Below are 22,500 nucleotides of genomic sequence, written 5' to 3'. Positions count from 1 at the left end.
CCAAGTTTACCAAAGTGTGCATCACAACCACTAAAACCACAAAAATAAAACAAAGACTAAACCAAATTAAAATACAACAACTTAAAAGAAAATGGCGTCTACAGGCATTAAATACTTTTAACTTTTGATTTAAAACCAAACAAAGATGGTGCCCATTTAGTGGATGAAGGCAAATGATTGCAAAGTTTGGGAGCAGTAACAGAGAGTGCTTGATCGTCCCAAGATTTTACCCTTGTCTTGGGAACCAACAAAAGTCTCTGATGTGATGAGCGAAGTGATCTGGTTGGATGATGCTCAGTAAATAAGACATGTAGTCGATAGTCAGTTGATAGAGCCTTACATTGCTGCCGAAAAGCTCCAGGACGAATGTGGATACGCTGCCGTTTATCCCAATGAGGATGTTGACGCTGGTCAGAACCACATATGCTGTACTTGGGATCTTGAAGAAGAATGAAGCTGGGTACATCAGGGGCGTTATGGACCATCTGAGCAGAATACAAAAGAGAAACAATCATGATTAATGCTTTTATATTAGTAATAAATGATTGGAAAACATGCATACAGTAGAGCTGAGATGTTTGGCATCATTTAAAGGGGACTAAACTAATGTTTTATAACTCTTTAAAAATGGACCCTTTTAGGATTTGATCCTAATTGTGTTGTTGTGGTGACTGTCGCTTTAAATTCAAATGAAGTTGTGCTCTTTTGAAAGGAGGGTGGAGCTAAAAATGCGTACGCATTAACATAACAGCGCATTCTAAACAGCTGCTTTTCACTCAGGGATGTGTATACTAATGAGGGAGTGATGGTCACTAATGGGCGGGGCTTTCCCCCTCTAATGACACAAAGGGGGAATGTCAATCAAAATGTTTCTGCAGACTGTTCTTCTAGATAAATCTGTGCTTGTCTTACCCATACAGAAGCAGCAGAAGAGCAAGAACCGGCAGGTTTGTCGAAGACACATATGCCTCTTGTTGGAAACAGACGAAGATGATGATCACCAGAGTCGCCGGGACAATGTAGTTGCACTAAAAGACCCAAAATGCAGTGAGTTAAAAAGCTATCGACAGATTTAGTGCGAAAATGACATGATTTTACATCATCCTCACCATGTCCCAGACAAAGTTGGCCAGCCAGTAGAGAAACGGCTGCACTCCGCTGATGAACTGCATGTGTTTGGCTTTATTCACTCTCTCCTGGATGAGGAACACCACGAAACTGGCTGGAACGAAGGACATGGCGAAGATGACGCAGATGGACACCAGCACATCCACCGAGGTGGTCATTCTGTGAAGGTAATTGGGAAAATAGCAAGATTTATGTTTCATTACTTATGTTTTATTATGTATTACACTCAAATAAATATTTTGCCGACTGTTCAAACTTTTTTTAAAAGAGCTTGGGATTGTTATATGTTCAATCTACTTAAATTAGTAAAAACTAATCAGTTAACTTAATGTTGTTCCACAAATAAAACAAATAAAATAATGGATCATAATATAAAATCGTAGACTTTTCATTTTGTCTATTTATTATGCCCCTATTATGTCAGTACTCACAGTGCCACATGCGAGAGCTGCTCTTTGGTGAGGTTGAGTGGATGGTTAAATGCGTTGATGCCAAATTTGGAGCGATCCAGGCCGGGAGGAAGATTAGCACGCAGGACGGCATTGTTCATGACGTTGAGGAATGATCCGATACTGTGCCAGCCTTTATTATTGAACCAGATCTGGAATAGCAGATAACCAAGCATGTCACTTTTCTTGCTTTTACAGACTTTGTGGATTCATCATTAGTGTTTATGAGCACTGGCATAATAATAATAGACTGTCCCATCTCAAGATTAATAGATAAACTTGGCCCTCTATTGATGTTTACAAGACCTGCAATGTCAATCTCGAATGCAGTAAGTGTTAACATACTGCAAGTTACTACTGGTAATAAATACCTTACATTAAACCTACTATATATTATACTTTATATGAATATACATATTGTTTTTATTATTATTATTATTAATATGTTATTATTATGAGTAGGATTTAGATCAGTCTTGTCGATAATAAACATGGCATCAGTATGGATCAGATAAATACACTAAGTCTGAAAGCAGTGTACGCACCTTCACATTGTTATTGGTATCCAGACCTCGGATAAAAGTTGACAGGCTTCCCAGAAAGCGGTCGGCTGCGGTGCCCTGTGGGTTGCAAAAAAAACAAACGTGTATATGTGTATTGAAGGTAAACTCCAAACTTTGTGCCACAACAGTTTTCTATGTTTTTTTTTTTTTTTTGGAAACATCAGTGGTAAATGTGAACAAGACATACCGACTCAAGACTGAAGCGGCTGCGGATGTGAGAGATGGCATCAGTGAGCTCATCGCCAGGTGGGAGAGCCTGTGTGTTTCGTGCACCCAATGAGAAGCCACCATATCTGCAAGACAACCAATCAAAATGAGATTTAAGGTCCATATCTTAAAAACGGTCAATCAGAATGAGATTTGACATTCATATCTTTAAGACAGCCAATCAGAACAAGAGTTGAAGTCAATATCTTTAAGAAAGCCAATCAGAATGAGATTTAAAGTCTATCTTGAAAATAGCCAATCAGAATAAGATTTGAGGTTCATATCATTAAGAAAGCCTATCAGAATGAGAGTCAAGGGCCATATCTCTAAAGACGGCCAACCAGAATGAGATTTGATGGCTGTATATTAAAGGTGGCCAATCAGAATGATATTTAATGTCCATATTTTAAAGACAGCCAATCAATACAATGTTTGAGGTCTATATCTTAAAGATGGCCAATCAAAATGAGAGTTGAAGTCTATATCTTTAAAACAACCAATCAGAATATGACCTCAGGTCCAAATCTTTAAGATGGCCAATCAGAATAAGATTTGAGCTCCATTTCTTTAACATGGCCAATTAGAACAAGAGTTGAAGTCTATATCTTAAAGATGGACAATCAGAAAAAGATTTAAAGTTTATATTTTTGAAGTTTGTTGAAGTTTGTATCTTTATGAAAGCCGATCAGAATGACATTTGAAGTCTATATATTTCAAATAGCCAATCAGAATATGAATTGAGGTCCATATCTTTAACATGGCCAATCAGAACAAGAGCCGAGGTCTATATATTTTACATGACCAATCCGAACAAGAGTTGAAGTCCAAATCTTTAAGATGGCCAATGAGAAAGAGATTTTAGGTCTATATCTTTTACTGCATTATTAATATAATCATATCAGATCTGAACTGAGATGTACCTGAATTCGTTGACCCAGAGCTTGTTCTTCAAACTGAACAGATAAAACAGGACAAAGTTAGAATGAAAACCAGGAACATTTTATTTCAGTTGGCTTATTTATATTGTGGACTGTCTCAACTCACCTTTTCCCAATAATCTGTGCGTATGTTTTCACCAAATAGTCTGAAATGTTTCTTCCAGACAGATTCTGCAGGGTTTCATCATGGGTGACTTTAATCTGAGGAAAGAAGAGAAAGTCATACGTTCTGCTGCCTAAATATTAAGATAAAACCAGATATTACAGTATTTGGTGAATATGTGTACCTGAGGCGGTGGAAGGCCTCCTGCTCCAGGCGGACACTCCGGAAGCATCTTTTTCCGTCCTTCACAGCTGCACTCACACAGAGGAGAAGGGTTTTCCATACTCCAGTTTCCATTCAGGAATATTGCCTCAATGCTCTCGGTAACCTCTGGAACCAGCCATTCTCCATCTTTAATCGGACACGATCTGCTACTGTAACAAACAAAACACACACAAACAAATATATGAAAACAAACAACTTAAAAAAATCTAAAATATTAACAATCCACTAATGGGAATATCATAAGCTCATCTTTTGTTGGAAAAAATGCTCTACTATTTGAAAAAAATAAAATAAAAAATTAAGTAAAATCAATATATTATTAATGATCTGCGACTGAAAATATCCACTCTGATATTACTGGACAAAATATGCAACTGTTTATCTTAAAAAAATAATAATAATAAAAAATAAAGTCCTTACAAAAACTAAATCCTTAATAATATTTGCGGATTTAAAAAAAAAAAAATATATATATATACATATATATATATATTTTTTTTTGTTTTGTTTTCTATAAATGTTGCTGTTGTAATAATAAGACATTTAATTATTCCAACAACAACACATATAAAAACCAACAAAAATACTTTTAATATTTGATTAAATATTTAAGTTAATAAACATTACTTATTTATTATTTTATAACAAAACTAAAAATTTAAATTGTTCTTGCATTAAATTATAATTTAATTAAAAACTTATAATTATAAGTTTTCCCCCCAAAATTGCACAAATTAAATACTTAATGGATAATCCAATCTACACAAGCTATATGTGCTCTACAATCAAAAAAACTTATTGCCCATTAAATTAAGGACCCCGTTAAACAGAAGCTTCTTCTAAACTGCAAATATAACCATGAGCATCTCCATGTGAGAAGATCACCTCCTCTGTTGAATGTGCATTAAACTCACGCTGTGTTTTTCCCATCTGTGCACTGGTCAGTATAAGCCGGACTGTCCTTCAGAGCATCAAGCAGCCTGTTTGTGTGTCTGTCTTCTGGTGCGTCATTACTGGAGACACAAACCATCATCATCATCACCATCACCATCAGACTCTCCAAGGCTCATGGGATTAAAATGTAAAGCGTGTGGATGGCAGTGTGTACCTGATAAAGGTGAACTGCTCCTCATACATGCTGGGCTCCAGAGCGAGGCTGGGATATTTCCCGAAAGGAGGAACGATGAGGCTGAAGACCAGAGCGATGCACACGAACACAGCGGGAAGCACAATCTGGACAATTAACAACACCACATTTAAGAAACTGATAATAATAATAACAACAACAACAATAATTATTACTAGATAATAAAGATTAAAGTCAAACTTCATGGTGGCTTGAGAAAGCCTATTGGTCATAGTTTGTTTAGTTTGAAACCTTGAAAAAGTATAGATGGATAGTATGGATAGATAGATAGATAAATAGATAGACAGACAAACAGACAGACAGGCATATTAGCATAATTTAAGCATGATTTAGCACATTCCTAGCACATTTCTAGTATGACTAAGCATGTTTCTAGTGTTAATTAGCATGTGGTCACCATATATTGATTTATAGCATGTTTCTATTGTGAATTAGCAAGTAGCTAGCATATTTATTAGCATTTTTTTCTAGCATATTTTATTTCTAGTATAATGTATTAGCATATTTATTTTTAGCATATTTAGCACACGACTAGCATGTTGTCACTATGAACATTTTCTATTATGAATTAGCATATTGTTGACAAAAATTGTCATTTACTAAAATGCTAATGCTAATGTAGAGTTTGGCCTACACTGTAGACAGGGGCATAGCAACTGGGGAGACGGGGGGGATACATCCTGTCTCACTTTTAGAGACACACCATTTAACAACAGGTGACTATTAATTATATGAATACAAACTTTTGGATCTCATAGCTGTCCCTCCTACTTTTAAAATGTCCGCTACGCCCCTGACTATAGAGATGTTAAACTTGCAGACTTGCCGTACCTGAGCAAAGAAACCTTTGCGTGAGCGTCGGGCGTACAGTAAACGTTTCCAGAGCAAAGCCACAAACTGCTGCCGCTTCAGACTCCAGCCCTTCACCTGATACGAGCCTTTACCATCAGCACCATCCAACCAGTCAGTCTCACGAGACTCTGAGGATTACACACAGCAGAAAACCTTTAAAACAAGCTTTACATTGGCCAGGGTTTACATTCATATCAGATCAAAGTCATCCAAGTCATTTGATTTTGTATTACAGACTTTTATCACATAAGATGACGATTCAGACTATATTTCAGACTAGAGTGATGAAGGGATGGACTGAGAGTGTACCTGGATCCCCTTCAGAGTCGTTGAAATCAAAGTCGTCTTCAGTAAAAGGCTTCAAGCAGCTCTGATGGTCCCCGAATGCATGTCTGCGGTTCCTGCGTGCAGGCAGAGTCCCGTCTGACACACAACACACAGAAAAAACCCAGTGATGCTCTTGTTTCCAAAAGACGCAGCAGTTAAATGTTTACCTGAGAGCAAAAGCAGTGGTTTTACCTGAGGTTTCAGCATCCACACCGCAGTCCTCAGCCACTTTCAGGAAAATCTGAACGAAAAAGACAAACTCATTTTATTCACATTCTTGCATGAAATTAAAGATGCACCAACAGAGCAGGGATGTAACTCTGAATTTGATAGTGCTTGCTTTAAATGTGTGATCAGTGTTGCTTTATTCAAGATTTCTGTTCTAGATTTGCAAAGTGAAAATAAAACACAAAGCGTGTAAATTAAGCAATACATGTGTCTCTGAAGACACAGTACAAATGAAAAACCTAAGATATTATGTATTTATGCACTAATTGTATGTAATAGCTTAAGACATTGTGGATTTTTTTGCACTAAAAAAATCTACAAATGTTACAAATATAAGCTTTCTTCTAAGACACTTTTGTGTTCTGGCAGATTTCATTATAGCTCATGTTTAGAGTGATTGTATTTTTTTGCTTTTTAATCAAGACAAAGTAGGACATTTAGAGAAAAAAGAAGAAAAAACTTGCAAAATAAGAGGTAAAAAAGACAAAACAAAAGAAAAAAAATGAGATTAAATGCACATGTAATTATGTGAGATGTCTGTGTAGGATTGTTATAGGTATGAAATGTACATTTTAAAATTTAAGTATATGTATTCAGAGTGGAAAGGATGAATTAAGAAGACAAAGAATGACATTATTTAAGAAATAACAAACCTAATATGAGGGTTAATGGTAGGGAGTTGAAGAAGGCAATTCATATATGAGTAAAATAAAATAAAGTAATAAAAGAGGGAAATTGAATGAGAAGAGAATGAATAAATATTAAATAAAAAAATTTAAAAAGAAATTTTTTTTTTTATAAAAACTGTATAAATAAATAATAATTAAAATAGATAAATAAAAATATGAACAAAAAAAACTGGTGACAATAAAATAAATAAATAAAGATAAAAATCTTTATTAAATAAACAAAAACACAAACAAAATAAAAAAAATAAAAAATAAAAATTATTAAAAAATAAATAAATACATACATAAACAAATAATTAATTAATTAAACAAATAAAAATAAAAAACAAACTAAATAAATAAATAAAACCAAACTAAATAGCTAACTAAATATATAAATAAATAAACTAACTAACTAACTAAATAAAAAAAATAAAAAATAAAAAATAAAATAAATAAATAATAGGTGTTTGTTCTGAATTTTATTTGAAGTCAGAAAATAATGAATAATAATTGTAATTAATTTTCTGATTTGGCCAATAAGCCTGTCAGAAATCTGCAACTGAATCAGTCTGATGCTGAAGTGAATGAAATCTTCAGTGGTGTTTTACCTCTTCGAGAGTGGTGTCCGAGATGCCGTAGCTGGAGATGCTGAGGTCTGTGAGCCGGTCGTCGATCTCGTGGAAAAGCTCCACGAATGCTCCATCTTTGGCAGATTCATATGGCAGAACGTACGTGATTTCGTGGCCGAGATCCTCCACCAGTCTGGCTGTAGGAACGTGCTTGAAGATCACATTGGAGATCAAGGAGATGTCTGGAGGATGATGGAGAGAAGTGAGAAAACAGCTCAAAACATGAGTAAATAATGACAGAACTGTGCATGATATTTAGTTTTAGTTTGTCTGTTTTTATTTTTTAGAGCAGTTTAAGTTTGCATCATTTTCTTCCTTTTATTTTATTTCCATTTACTAATTGCACAGTATTTTATTTCAGACTCATTTAGAATTATTTATTATTATACAATTATTTACTTTATTTTATATATATATAAAAAGAAATGACTCTTTAACTTCAGTAAATTTAGTTGCAAAGACAAAGTTTTCATTTTAATTTTTATATTTAAAAAAAAAAATTAATTCAGTGCTCCAATTATAACTATTTTTTGGCTTTTAGTGTTAAAATGTAGTGCTTTGCTTTAATATTACTACATAAATCATCATTATTTTAACTTTTTGTTTTTATTTTCCATCTACATATACTGTATTTTATTTTAGCCTTATTTCAATTAACAGACAACTTTGGTAACTTTAGTTTAAGTACCAATTCTCACTATTAACTAGTGCTTAAATACCTGCCTATAATAAAGATATTGGTCTTTATTAGTTCCTATAAAGCAAATATTCTGCATGATCTTATTCTACATTCCTAATCCTATAGTTAAACCAAACTACTTCCTTAATAACTATTAATAAGTGGCAGATTACAAGTTTAATGAGGCAAAAGTCAGAGTTAATGGTTTATTAACAGCAAGTATTATACTATAATACTTATTATAGTATAAGTATTATATACTTATACTATAATACTTATACAATAATACTTATTATTATACTATAAAATAAGGTGTGACCAAAAATCTTTAATAGGAATGAATGGTTTCATACCGATGGTGGTGGTTTCGCTTTCATGGTCGCTGCCCAGTCCGGCATCAGAACTGCTCTCAGATACGCTGTCATCCTACAAAAACAAACACAAATTCCTTAATATGACTCAAATACCAAGACCACTCATTCCCTTAAAGAGACAGTTCACCCTAAAATGACCATTTACTCATTATTTACTCTCCCTCAAGTGAGTAAGTTCAAAACAAAAGAAGTTATTCTGAAGCGAGCTAAAAACCAATAACCATTGACTTCCATAGTAGAAAAAACAAATGGAAGTCAATGGTTACCGGTTTTCAGCTCTCTTCAAAATATCTTCATTTGTGTTCAACTAAAGAAAAGATGCTCATAATGGTTTGAAATGGGTAAAGGGTGAGTAACGTTGACACAATTTAAGTTGTGACCATTTTTTTGTATTGTGACACAAGAGAAACTGAATATTAAATGAGGAAACAGTGGGTGTGGCTTGTTTTTTTCTACTGTGAGCTGATTGGATATAGTCAAGTAGGCGTTTCATTCAGAAAGATCAGGCTTTGGGGAGAGTTATTACAACCTAACAGAGTCCTCCTCCTCACCATTTCTGTTTGTTGTCAAAACTGACAGCTAAAGGGGCGTGGTTAAGTATGTTAGCCACGCCCAATACCTCAAACATACATAATTTGAGTATTTAACCGAAAACAAACAGAAAGCGTTTTCAGATTTCAATTTTAGATAACAAGGGTCATTTTTTCTTAATGACATGCACTGATGAATTGTTCACCACCAAACTAGCAATGTGAGCTAACAAAATTTGATGTGCTTTAAATGTTTTCAGTGAACAATTTTTTTAATACTCATTCAGACCTTCTTGAGGCTTCCCTTGGAGTAGGAGACCGTGCTGCTGGAGGTGCGGCAGGAGCTGGCGGACAGATCGAAGTCTTTCTTGACCAGCGTCAGGTAGTAACCCGTGCCCAGCTGAGTCTTGAGGAACAGAGAGGAGCCCACGCAGCACAGCTTGCCATGAGAGATGATGGCGATGCGGTCGCCCAGTATATCGGCTTCATCCATGTGGTGTGTGGACAGGATGATGGTGCGACCTGAAAACAAACCATGTTCTTAATACTAGAAGCACCAGTTGATTGAATAGTTATTAAAGGGGTCATATTATGCAAAAAATCCCTTTTATAAGGGGTTTAAACACAGTCGAGTGGCAACAATCTGTGAATATAAGCAGCTTTTAATGGTGGAAATGTATTAATTGCATTTTTTCTGCAGAAACACTTTGATTGACATTCTGCCGTTGTATGTGTCAATCAGAGGGGGAAAGTCCCGCCCATTAGTCACCATCTCTCCCTCACATACCTGCCAACACTCCCGTTTTTCCCGGGAGTCTCCAGTATTTCAGACCCATCTCCCGGCCATCTCCCATATTGTTCTGTCTCACACAAAACTCCCGGAATTCCACCCCCCAACCCCACCCTCACCCCCCACTCTTCATTTCGTGCACCAACAACCCCCCCCACCCCGCTATTCACTTCACGCACAGCCCCGGATAAAATCTCCCGGATTTTATGATCTGAATGTTGTCAGATATGCTCCCTCATTAGCATATAACATTAGTCTGGTTTTTGAATCTGCCACTATGCTGACACACAGGCATTTGTAGCTCCGCCCTCTTCTGAAAAGAGCACAATCTCATTTGAATTTAAAGCAGAATTAGGATCAAAGCCTAAAAGAGAGCCTTAAAAGAGTTTTAAAACATTATGTGTGGTATTTTGAGCTGAAACTTCACAAAAACACTCTGGGGACATCAGAGACATCTTGGTGCATCTTTTAAAGTGCATTACATGATGATGGTTTTGTTATAAGCAGATCTGTTACAAGCAATGCCTTAATTTATTTGGTTTATATGACATTTATTGTATTTATCTTACTGTATGTGCACTTGGATAACATTTTTTTTTGCATGACATATTTATTGTAATTAAAGGCTGTTTTTTATTGCAGATGTTTACCTTGGCGGTATTTCAGCAGCAGGTCCCAGATGCCACGGCGGGCGTAAGGATCAACTCCAGCAGTCGGTTCATCCAGAATCACCACTTTTGAGCCTCCGACGAAGGCCAGCGCGACTGATAACTTCCTCTGCATTCCTCCTGCAAGGTTAGATCTTTTTAAATAATTTGACATTTCACATGTGCTTAAATTATTTACGAAAAGCATATAAAGCTACTCTGAGCATTTGATGGAAATTGAGCAATGCAAAAACTAGAAAAAATGATCAGCAAGATCAATACTAATACCCAAAATATTAAATATTTTTATTTCTTTACACCTGGAATGCATTAAATTAATAAGAAAATGACAGTAAATTATTTATTATGTTACAAGGTTAGATATTTTAAATATTTTGATAGAATCTTTTACCTTCACATGTGATTAAACTACTAAGGAAAAGCATATAAAGCTACTTTGAGCTTTTGATGGAAATTTAGCAATGCAAAAAATAGAAAAACAAATCAGTAAGATCAATACTAATACTTTAAAATTAATGCAGATATTTTTAATTCTTTAATACAAGGATGCATTAAATTGATAAAAATGACATTAAAGTCATTTATAATTTTACAAAGATTTATAAAACTTTATATTATATAAAAAAAATCATAGATTTTCAGCAAAATCTGAAAAGTTTTCAACATTTTAAAAATATTTCAATAGATTCTGAAGGATTATGGGACACTAAAAATTGCAGCAATGATGCTGAAAATTCAGCTTTTAACCTTAGGAATGAATTTAAATGAAAACTATATATCCAAACAGAAAATAAAGTTCATTGAAATCCTAATAATATTACAGTTTTTACTGTATTGTTGATGAAATAAATGCATCCTTGGTGAAATCGTATAAATTGTAGAGCAAGATCTCTTTGTGTTTTTATATAATCTCCATACCTGAGAGCTGGTTGGAGCGAGATGTGCGTTTATGAGGAAGGCCGAGGTCCATCACGATCTGCTCCATCTCAGACTTCACCTTCTCCGCAGACAAACCCTTCAGACGCGCATAAAACCAGATGTGCTCCTCCACGGTCAGCCTGAAATACATGCACACACACAAACTCAGTCTAGAGGCACTCACATAGAAATCTGATAAATGCCAATCAACAAATATGTAAATATATTCAAATATATTTGCTATAGCGTGAATATAATGGCCATATATGAACATATGTATATCTAATCAAATTGCATCTAACATATTTGAACATATATGTACATATTAGTAATTCCAATGGTAATTCTATAATTATTTTTGCAATATTTGTTGGATATATGACATATTTATTATGCATATATAAAATCCAAATATGAGCTTGTAGGCTGTCATGTATGGCATAAAAAAATATTGACATATTGTGCGTCCATATTTTTTATGGACAGAGTTCTTTTGCATTGCAGATTCCCATGAAAGAGTGTGTAAAATGTGTAAAAAGGTGTGTTGTGGACGTACATGCTGAACAGGACGTTATGCTGAGGACAGACGCCCAGGTTTTGGCGGATGGCATTCAGGTCTGTGCGGATGTCTTTGCCCTGGATGTACGCAGTGCCAGAAGTCGGTGGAAACAGGCCGGTGAGGATTGACCTGAAAAAGCAAGAAAATGCAACTCGTTTTGACACCAGAAATAAAATTACACTGTTATATTCACATTTAACAATATAATTTCTCTTATTTTCCCAGCTTTTTAAAAAAAAGTTTTCTAAATATTTTATAATTTTCTGAATATGCAAACAAAGGATTGTTTTATTAAATATGCACTCACTTTATAAACAATAATAACATAACAAATACTTTCACATTCCTTTCCTTAAAAAGTTCACTGTAAAAAAACTGGGTTCCACACAATTCTTTAACTTAACCGTTTTTACAAATTCAAGTGGATTGAATTGTCTTAAGATGTTTTTCTGAGTTTTCTTACATGGTTGTGGTTTTTCCAGCGCCGTTGTGGCCAAGGAAAGAAGTGATCTGGCCCTCATAAAAGCCCAGAGTCAAACCGTCCACTGCCACTTTACCATTGCTGTAGATCTTCATCAGGTTCTCGATGTAAACACCAGGATCTATATGGGCTGGCTCTTCCTCAATGCACACAGCTAAAAGACCAATCAATGCTTATTTCAGTATTTATATTTCACGTTCATACATTTTTAAAAAACGGAATGTCCAAATATAATTTATAATTAATTTATATATAATAATATATTTAATAATAAAATCAAAAATATAATATATATTATACAAAAAATAGATAATTCAGTAATTCTGTAATTAAAAATATAATTTTAATTAATTGCTATTAATAAATATATGAACAAACAAATCGATGAATGAATAAACAAACAAAAAAATCATAAACAAACAAATCAATGAACAAATAAAACAATGAACTAACGAAGAAACAAACGAAAGATTAAATGATCAAATTAAAATTGAAATTAAAATTGTTTAAAATTAAACAAACTAATAAATGAACAAATGAACAAATGAATGATTGAATTAACAAAAACGACTGTATGAACAAACAAACGGATGATCAAACAAACAAAAGATTAAATTAACAAACAAATGAATAAATGAACAAACAAATGAATGAACAAACAAACAAATGAAAGATTGAATAAACAAACAAACAAATGAACAAACAAAAAACAAATGAACAAACAAACGAAGGATTGAATGAACAAACAAATGAAGGATTGAATGAACAAACAAACAAATGAATGAATGAATGAATGAATGAACAAATGAATGAAAAACAAGTGAACCAAAAACATAAAAAGATACTAAATAAACAAACAAACAAATGAATTAATTAATAAACGATTAATTGAACTAACGAACGAAAAAACAAACAAACGAAACATTTATTAAACAAACAACAAATAAAGAACAAATCAACAAACAAACGATTGAATGAACAAACAAATGAATGAACAAATGAATAAACAAACAAATGAATGAATAAACAAACAAATGAATGAATAAACAAACAAATGAATGAATAAACAAACAGATTAAACAAATGAATGAACAAACAAAAAATCGAACAAACGAATGAACAAACAAATAAATGTGCTCTATTTTCATACCTTCCGCGTTTTCTTTCCTGTTACTTGGCACTGATGTTGTCCATCCGCATTTCTCTCCGCACCAGTATGACTTGGTGAAAGGGAAGTACCAGGGTCGAGGGATGCCATACTGACCTGTAAGAGAGATTTTTTTACACCTGTATCATTTACCCAGTCTAATAATTATCACACATGACAAGCAGCTTCAGAAAAGCCAGATTCTGACCTGGAAAGACGGCCTCGATGTACCAGGTCATGACGGCGTAGAGCACCGAATCGAAGAGCATGAGGCAGATGGAGGTGGTCAGGTTGTAGCTGTCCTCCTGCATGGGGCTGGACAGCAGATTACTCCACTGGATGCCCACACCCTGCTCCTCAAACAGAGCGAAATACTCACAGCCGAAGCCGAACGCCACTGGAGACAGCAGACTCTGAGGAGACACAGAGAGACCGATGGTCAATATATAAACAGAACAGAGCGGAAGGAGTGGGAAAAAAACACACACAAAATATACAAAATATTACATATACATACAATTATTAATTACATAATTAAATAGAATATAACATTAAAACTGAGAAAAATAAGCAAAATATATAAGGTAATAAATACTTAATAAATACTAAATATAAAAGCATAACAATACGAATAAAAATGCAAACAAATTATTACAAATTAATAACTGTAAATAAAATAATAAAATTAAAAACTGTAAATAAAACTGTAAATAAAAATGTGATTAATGTAAAATTAATTTATTATTATTTAACAGTTAATATAAATAATATAATGTAATATATATATATATATATATATATATATATATATATATATATATATATATATATATATATATATATATATATATATATATATAAAGTACAAGTATAATATAATGTGTATATCAATGTGTTATGTGAATGTGATAAAAAATTACATAAACAAATTCAAAAAATATATTCAAATAAATACATAAATACAAAGTGAGAATACATTTTTAAAAATTTGATTAAAGTCAAATGAGATTTAAGTTCAGTACAATTAAAGTAAATAAATACATGTTTGTTCTAATTAATAAATACATATATAATACAGCTAAAACCACAGTACAACCTAATATTAAATGAAATAAAAATATATAAAATAAATAAATAAAATACTGAACAATTTCCAAACCCCAAATTGGAAATACTTCTTAAATAAATTTGGGGTTGTCATTGCATTTAAAATAATATTAAAAACACTGACACGTGAAGTCACTAAAAAGGCAGATCAGATGACATGTCAGCGTATTACTTGCACTCACCACTACTATTTTGGCACCGAAGCCCACGTAGTTCTGCCAGGCGACGCAGAGCACATAGGGCAGGTAAAGCGTGAAGTAAATGATGCCTCCGCAGGCGGCGGCAAGATTGGCACGAGAGAAGAGTGTGCTGATCAGGAAACACTGCATGATGGTCACCACCGCAAAAGAGGACAAGAACAAGTAGATGACGCCGGGGTCGCTGTACGGCAGGAGATTCCCCATCTGAAAAAAAATTTGGTGTTAAAGGGGACCTATGCCTTTTTACAAGAAAAAGAAGAAAAAACATGTCTCTGGTGTTCCTAGAGAGTGTGTGTGAAGTTTCAGCTTGTAGTACCACACAAGTAATGTTTTTCTACTCTCGGAAACGTACCCTTTTTAGGCTTTGGTCCTAATTGTGTCGTTTTGGTGACTGCCGCTTTAAATGCAAATGAGATTGTGCACTTTTTAAATAGAGGGCGGAGCTATAAATGCCTATGTATCAGCATAGTGGCAGAATCAAAAACAATACTAGCGTCCTATGCTAATGAGGGAAAGATCATCACTAGTGGGCAGGGCTTTCCCCTCAGATGACACGTACAAAGGGAAAATGTCAATCAAAGTGTTTCTCTATACTGTTTAAACTTGTCAAGCCAACTTAATCGATTTATGTTCAGACAACATGAATGAATTGCGTGGAACCCAGCATTGTTAGTGTACTGAGACATACGGAAATGTGTCCATTAATGTTGCTTGGTCATATTTGGACAGAGAAACCGAGAGATGCACACCTTCAGGATGAGCACCAGCAGGGCGGCGCTGATGAGCAGTGGTATCAGGCTGCTGATGAACCAGCTCAGCCACAAGATGCCGTTATCCAGACCCATGATCCGCATGGTCTCCTTGAGTCGGGCCTCTTTTTCATACACCACACCCTTGATGATGATGGCCACCGAGTACATCCAGGCCAGAGTCATGAAGAGAGGCATGGAGCGGCTCATGACCCGCAGGAAACTGGACAACAGGAGAAAGCAGGGGTCACACAATCACTAAAATGGCTGATTTATTTTTATTAAAACATGCAGGAGTACTGTTTTTTTATTTTTAAAACATAGAGCTTATATATTTACAACTATTTTTCAAAAACAAAGCATATAGATCACTATATTTAAAAAAACAAAGCTTATATGCCACTGTATTTCAATAACAGGGCTTACATGTCACTCTGTTCTAATTGTGACTGAAATCTGCATATGAATATAAAGGCTGTAAATGGTGATGATCTCTCTTACATGTCATCCACATAGCAGGGATACGGCATCTGCTGGATGTAGACTCCGGTTTTTTCCTTGCTGCCGGTCAGAGCTCTGATGATCCCGTGCTCAATCACGTCCTGCAGGTATGTGAAGCCGCCCCAGATGTAACGCAAGTCCTCAAATGGGTCAGCTCGAGGACCCGGATCCCAATATCTACAGCAGAAAACACGTTATGTGAGCTTGTTTAATTGCAATATAATAAATAAACACACCATCAAGGCTTTTTAAAAGGGATAGTTCTACCAAAAATTATTTATTATTATTTAAATTACTATAAATTATTATTTAATTATTATCATTCTGTCATCATTTAAAAAAACTCTGAAGAATATTGTGTAGTTTTTATGAAAGTCATTAGCATAAGTAGCCATTAGCATCACAAATCACTATATTTCTGCATCATACACTGATCTATTAGTGTCTGAAATGTTGCAAATATGATGTAAGCATGCAGACGGACATGAAAACATGATAAATATTAAGCCTGCCAGTAGCAGCTGCTAATGACAGCATTATCAGGAAGCTGTAAGGATGACTTATTGGTTCATACCCGTCCTTGATCTTATTGGTTCGCTCCACGTTATCGATGTCCATGCGGATCTTATAGTTAACGTTGAGTGGCAGATCAGACGTGTTGGATTGCATGTCGGGAAACACGATTCCTGCCCAAAACTTGCGGTCATCCAGCAGACGCATGGATTTATTGACCAGACGCTCCTCGTTCGCCACCGGCTCCAACTTATCCAAGTTCACACACTGCAAAAGAGCAGATTACAGCATTTTGAAAAAAATATAAAAGATATCGTACAGATGTATTTATAAATAGAGTCCGTGTGACCAAATTATTTCTTTTTTATCATTGTAATTGATTTATTTCTGGTACTATTTATTTGTGTATGATTTGTATTCATTAAAAAAAACATCTATTTTTATGTTTTTTACTCATTTTAAGCTTATTTATAAATATTTATATCCAGTACTATACTATGCATTTGTGCATGAATAAATAATTCAAATATATTTTTGATGAGGACAATGAACAGTTTATCAATGTCGAGGTCAAGATGACCAAACTATTTATGGCTGGTATAATTCATTTTATTTGTTTTTATTTTGTATTGATTTGTTTGATTTTAATATTTTTTTTACTTTATTTACTTCTATCTACTAAATATTTATACATAAGAATATAATTCATTTATTTTAATCATTTTATTTATTTATTTATTAATTTAAAGGGACTATTATTTATTTATTTTATTCTTATTTTTATAAAAAAAAATTATAAGACTATGATTCATTATTTCATTCTTATAAATTAATTAATTAATTTATTTATCAATTTAATAATTTATAGGACTATTATTTATTTATTTTAATCGTATTTTTATTTATTTATTGGACTATTATTTATTAATTTTATTCTTATATTTATTTATAGGACTATTATTTATTTATTTTAATCTTATTTTAATTTATTTATTTATAGTACTTTTACTTAATTATTTTAATCTTATTGTTATTTATTTATTTATAGGACTATTTATTTATTTTAATCTTAATTTTTATTTAATGTATTTATTTGTAGGTCTATTTTTTATTTCAGTCTTTTTTCTATTTATTTATTTATTTATAGGATTATTATATATTTATTTAAATGGTCACACTTTACAATAAGGTTCATTAGTTAATGTTAAGTAATGCATTTACAAACATGAACAAACATTGAACAATACATTCACTACAGTATTTATTCATGTTAATAAACGTTAGTTATTGAAAATACAGTTGTTCATTGTTAGTTCATGTTAACTCATGGTGCATTAACTAATGTTAACAAGCATGGACTTGAATGTTGATAATGCATTAGTAAATGTTCAATTATGATTAATAAATGCTGTACAAGTGTTGTTCATGATTAGTTCATGTTAGTAAATGCATTAACTAATGAACCTTATTGTAAAGTGTTAACATTTAAATCTTATTTTATTTATTTTACTTATTTGCTTATTTATTTATATATTAATTTATTTCTAGGGCTATCAATTTCTTTTATTAGAAAAAGTATTTGAAAGGAATCTGGGTCAAGTTGAAGTTGATTAAATTAGTTAATCAGGATGTAAAAAATCAGTACAGTGAATAAACAAGTCTGGGTCATGTTGACCAAATGACTCCAGTAATCAAATAATCAGGAGCAGTAAAATAATCAGCCGATCTCACTGTCTCCGGTGAACTGATATGACCTGCTTTGGTGGTTTGCTAATTGATTTGCTCCTGTATTTTAGTGAACTGATGGCACACTGACCCAGAAAAATAAGACGAGTAATGAAAACATGGATTCAGCTTTCTTACAGGCATTAAATTGATTAGCAAGCATCATAAGACACCCACACAATGCCTACATAAAGCTTCTGGAGCTGTTTTTGAGAAATAAACAGCTCAATGTTGAGAATTTGGAAATTTGTGTTTATTCAGTGTCCAGTAAATAATTTAAGCATTTTATTTTGCATGTTATAATTTTGTATCTGTTTATATAAATTATAATGTATATTTTTAAAAGTGAAAATGTAAAAACTTAATGCTATAAATCTTCACTCTAGCTATTCAGACTGCACAGTTTTACTCATGTCTGTATTTAGACAGATAGATAATGTCCATACATAATTTGTCTGTTTATAAACAATGTTTAAATCTAAACAAATATAGAAAATGTATTTATTTTACTGGCTTTACACTTTATTTTCGTAATTGTGAACTGCTAAAAACAACTTCCATAAAATCGTTAATATGTCAAAAAATATATATCCTATGGTCAGATTTCTGGACTAGCTAGATTTTTTTGCTAGAGATATATGCAAATTAGCACATATTTAAAGAACCAATGCCTTGTTTGCATACTTAAAGATACATTTTCTGAATCTTTTAATACAAAAACTATAGTAATTTTTTATGATATATGCAGATTTTTAAACGTATTTGCCTTTTAGCATATATACTGATAAAATTTCTGAAACTTTTTTTTTTGATTTATGCAAATATATGTAAATTGCAGATTTTAAATGCAATCAATTAACTGGGAAAGCATGGTGCTAAATGATAAATAAACAATGGCTCGTTTGCATATTAAAAGATACAATTTTAGAAACTTTTATTACAAAAATATAGAAGATTCTTTGTAATATATATATGCAAATATATGTACATTTAAAGATATTATACATTTTTAAATGCAATCAATTACCAGGGAAGCATGATTATAAATGTTGCTTCTGTTATTTCACCCTATTTACCTTATTTGCCTATTGCACGTTTAAAGATTTAGTTTCAGAAACTTGTAATACAAAAAATTCACATTTTTAACGACTTTTATGCAAATATTTGTAAATTAGTACATATTTAAATGAATATTGCCCCATTTGCATGTTTAAAATAACATTCCAGAAACTTGTATTACAAAAAATGTAAATTTTTGATTGCAAAATAGCATATATTTAAATAAACAATGCCCTCATTTGCATATTTAACTATAAAATTTTAGATATATGCAAATGTATGTAAATTAGCAAATATGTAAATAAACATTGGCTCATTTGCATATTTCAGAAATAGTAATACTACAAAATATATCCAATCTTTTTTATCAGATATATGCAAATATATGCAAATTAGCACATATTTAAATAAACAATGTCTCATTTAGATATTTAAAACACAATTTCAGAAACTCCAAAATTTAAAAGAGATATATGCAAATAGCACATATTTAAATAAGCATCGCCTCGTTTGCATATTTATTCTTAGCATTTCAGAAACTTGTAATCCAAAAAATATCAATGCATAGTAAAAAAAAATTGTTTTTTTTTAACCTTATTTACCAGAAGTGTCTTACATTATCTACTTGAAGTTGATCACAATGAGAAAGCTAAAGACGATAAAACTGCATCTCCAATTAATGTCTCGCACCATGCATATGATGATAATGATAATAGGACGTTAAGGAAGATAAAACTGTGTACCTCCATGAAGCGGGAGATGGTCTGTATGGCCTGGTCAGTCTCGTTGAACACTTCTCTCCATGTGTACGCTGTCCCATGTGGACGAGTGTCCTCTGAAGACTTGGACAAGAAGCGGGACACATCCTCCACGCGCCATTCTGTCCCGCTCAGCTTAGCATTGAAGAAACGAGCGCTGGCGTTATTCTGGAGCAGCGTCTGTTGAGGAAAAAACAATTGGTTTAATATCAGAAATACCATGCATCTCCTGTAGTCGTAAAAGACTATATTATAATATTATGATATGATGCTATATTATAATTTAGTGAATTAATCAGATTAATTAATGCATTCATGCAGCTGTGAAATATGCTGTGAAGCCTTTTCTATTATATCCCATTCATACATGTATACTGTGAAAAAATATTACTTTCTATATTAATTAAATGCACTTTCTGTCAAATTTAAATGACTGTTGTGACTATTTCTATTTGTCAGCATGACCTTACATGAAGTCATACGACGGCGAGTCATGCATTCTGTGCTTATGACAACAAAACACTGAAAATAATGCTCTTTTTCATTCTTTTGGGCACAGATAAGTCCTGTGAACTCCCGAGGGTTTGAAGATCTCCTAATATATGTTCTCCCGCTGCGCTGCACACGTTGAGAGCCATGTGAGTTCAGCAGAGGCTAAAGCGCAGAACTGCTGGTGTCCTGAAGGTGGCGGTGTGACTCACACATGCCCAACTACTCCTACAACATCATCATGTGCTCAGAGGACACTTACAGGAACCGTGTGGTGTTTCAGGAAGGTTATCTGCGTTCACAAAGACTGTGTGTGTGTGTGTGTGTGTGTGTGTGTGTGTGTGTGTGTGTGTGTGTGTGTGTGTGTTTGTGTGTGTGTTTGTGTTTGTGTTTGTGTGTGTGTTTGTGTGTGTGTGGGTGTGTATGTGACGCACCCGGACGAGGTCCATCTCCTCACTGTTCTCCATGAAGTTCCAGATTTTGGGTCTCATTTCTTCCCACATGCCGCCGAGGTCACGGAGTACACCGAGCTCCTGAAACGTCTTATTGACCTGACCAAAAAAGAGATATGCGGTTAGGATGGTCCTCCATATATATGAAGAATTCAGATGCAAAAACTTCTAAATGCAGTCAGAAATTTTCTCCTAAAATGAGTGTTTTTCTCAGCCTCCTATGTTTATGTTCAAGTATTTCACTTTAAAGGCAATGAAAAGAACTTCATCACTACAAAAGTTAAATTTCTGATCCTACACACCAGAGTCGGATAAAAAATGCTAATTTTAGAAGAAAATATCAAACGGCATTTAGAGGTTTTTGCATCCAAACTCTTCATATATATATATATATATATATATATATATATATATATATATATATATATATATACATACAAGAGAACATGTTAGTGGATAATTATAGACTAAATATTTATATGTCATATAAAATGCACATACATATAAAGGTGAATATGTTGGTTTTGTATTTTATATACATTTATTATGTTTTATTTATTTATATGTACAATATTTACTGAGTAAACACACATTATGTAAATTAAATTAACATTTATTTTAAATGGATACATAATTTGTCTGTTTATATGGTTTATAAATTTTAATGTTTTAATCTAAATAGACATAAAAAATTTATTTATTTTACTGTTTTTTTTTTTAAACTTACATTTCTTGATCCAATTTTACCAATTTCTTAAATCTGGACATATTTCATGCTTTATCTTGTTGATTGATCTTCACAACTTGCTTGGAATTGGGTATAAAGATAACTATGAATATGGGGTTATTTCTAAACCAAATTTAATAACTGATTAAACTAATTTTTTTTTATTAATCGCTTGACAGCCCTAATAAAACCAACTGCAAGTTGCTTTGGATAAAATGCAAAGTAAATAAAAATAAAAATGCCTTTAAATATAAATATGTAAAAAATATATATATATATATATTTTAATCTTAAAAGATTAATATTGATCTAGTAAAAATGACAAAAGCATATACAAAATGACAAAATTTTAAAATAAAATTAAAATATAAAATGAAAAAAGTCCTAGTTCTGATAACTTTACCTTTATATTAAAACACTGATAACAGTATTTATAGATAATAGTGATAATAGTAATGCATAATAATAAGTATCTGCCTCCAAATTGTTTCCTAGTACTGGGTTGTGATTGGAAGGGCACCTGCTGTGTAAAACACATGCTGGAATAATTATCGGTTAAAACTTGCTTTAAAAAAGGGACTCAGCCGAAGGAAAATGAATGAATGAA

The 22,500-nt window shown here is 32.9% G+C and overlaps 1 protein-coding gene across 1 annotated transcript in view; it reads right to left on the bottom strand.

The window, feature by feature from the left end:
- Nucleotides 1-22,500, bottom strand: part of abca1a (ATP-binding cassette, sub-family A (ABC1), member 1A) — a 68,096-nt gene that overhangs the window by 13,161 nt on the left and 32,435 nt on the right. Inside the window, exons 11-39 of the mRNA NM_001309465.1 lie at nt 21,149-21,265; nt 20,211-20,405; nt 16,745-16,950; nt 16,171-16,347; nt 15,670-15,892; nt 14,903-15,124; nt 13,822-14,026; nt 13,617-13,730; nt 12,449-12,620; nt 11,983-12,114; nt 11,427-11,566; nt 10,491-10,628; nt 9,340-9,572; nt 8,500-8,572; nt 7,447-7,649; nt 6,132-6,180; nt 5,922-6,035; nt 5,592-5,740; nt 4,722-4,846; nt 4,528-4,626; nt 3,573-3,762; nt 3,392-3,486; nt 3,268-3,300; nt 2,328-2,433; nt 2,123-2,197; nt 1,560-1,729; nt 1,110-1,287; nt 913-1,028; nt 341-485 (exon numbers count right to left, since the gene is read on the bottom strand). Coding sequence (NP_001296394.1) covers nt 341-485; nt 913-1,028; nt 1,110-1,287; nt 1,560-1,729; nt 2,123-2,197; nt 2,328-2,433; nt 3,268-3,300; nt 3,392-3,486; nt 3,573-3,762; nt 4,528-4,626; nt 4,722-4,846; nt 5,592-5,740; nt 5,922-6,035; nt 6,132-6,180; nt 7,447-7,649; nt 8,500-8,572; nt 9,340-9,572; nt 10,491-10,628; nt 11,427-11,566; nt 11,983-12,114; nt 12,449-12,620; nt 13,617-13,730; nt 13,822-14,026; nt 14,903-15,124; nt 15,670-15,892; nt 16,171-16,347; nt 16,745-16,950; nt 20,211-20,405; nt 21,149-21,265 — 4,194 coding nt within the window. The remainder of the gene's footprint in view (nt 1-340; nt 486-912; nt 1,029-1,109; nt 1,288-1,559; nt 1,730-2,122; nt 2,198-2,327; nt 2,434-3,267; nt 3,301-3,391; nt 3,487-3,572; nt 3,763-4,527; nt 4,627-4,721; nt 4,847-5,591; nt 5,741-5,921; nt 6,036-6,131; nt 6,181-7,446; nt 7,650-8,499; nt 8,573-9,339; nt 9,573-10,490; nt 10,629-11,426; nt 11,567-11,982; nt 12,115-12,448; nt 12,621-13,616; nt 13,731-13,821; nt 14,027-14,902; nt 15,125-15,669; nt 15,893-16,170; nt 16,348-16,744; nt 16,951-20,210; nt 20,406-21,148; nt 21,266-22,500) is intronic.

Source organism: Danio rerio, chromosome 1 (assembly GCF_049306965.1).
Source record: "Danio rerio strain Tuebingen ecotype United States chromosome 1, GRCz12tu, whole genome shotgun sequence".
Classification (NCBI taxonomy): Eukaryota; Metazoa; Chordata; class Actinopteri; order Cypriniformes; family Danionidae; genus Danio; species Danio rerio.
Note: the sequence above shows the minus strand (reverse complement) of the source record. Positions and strands in the feature narration are given on the sequence as shown.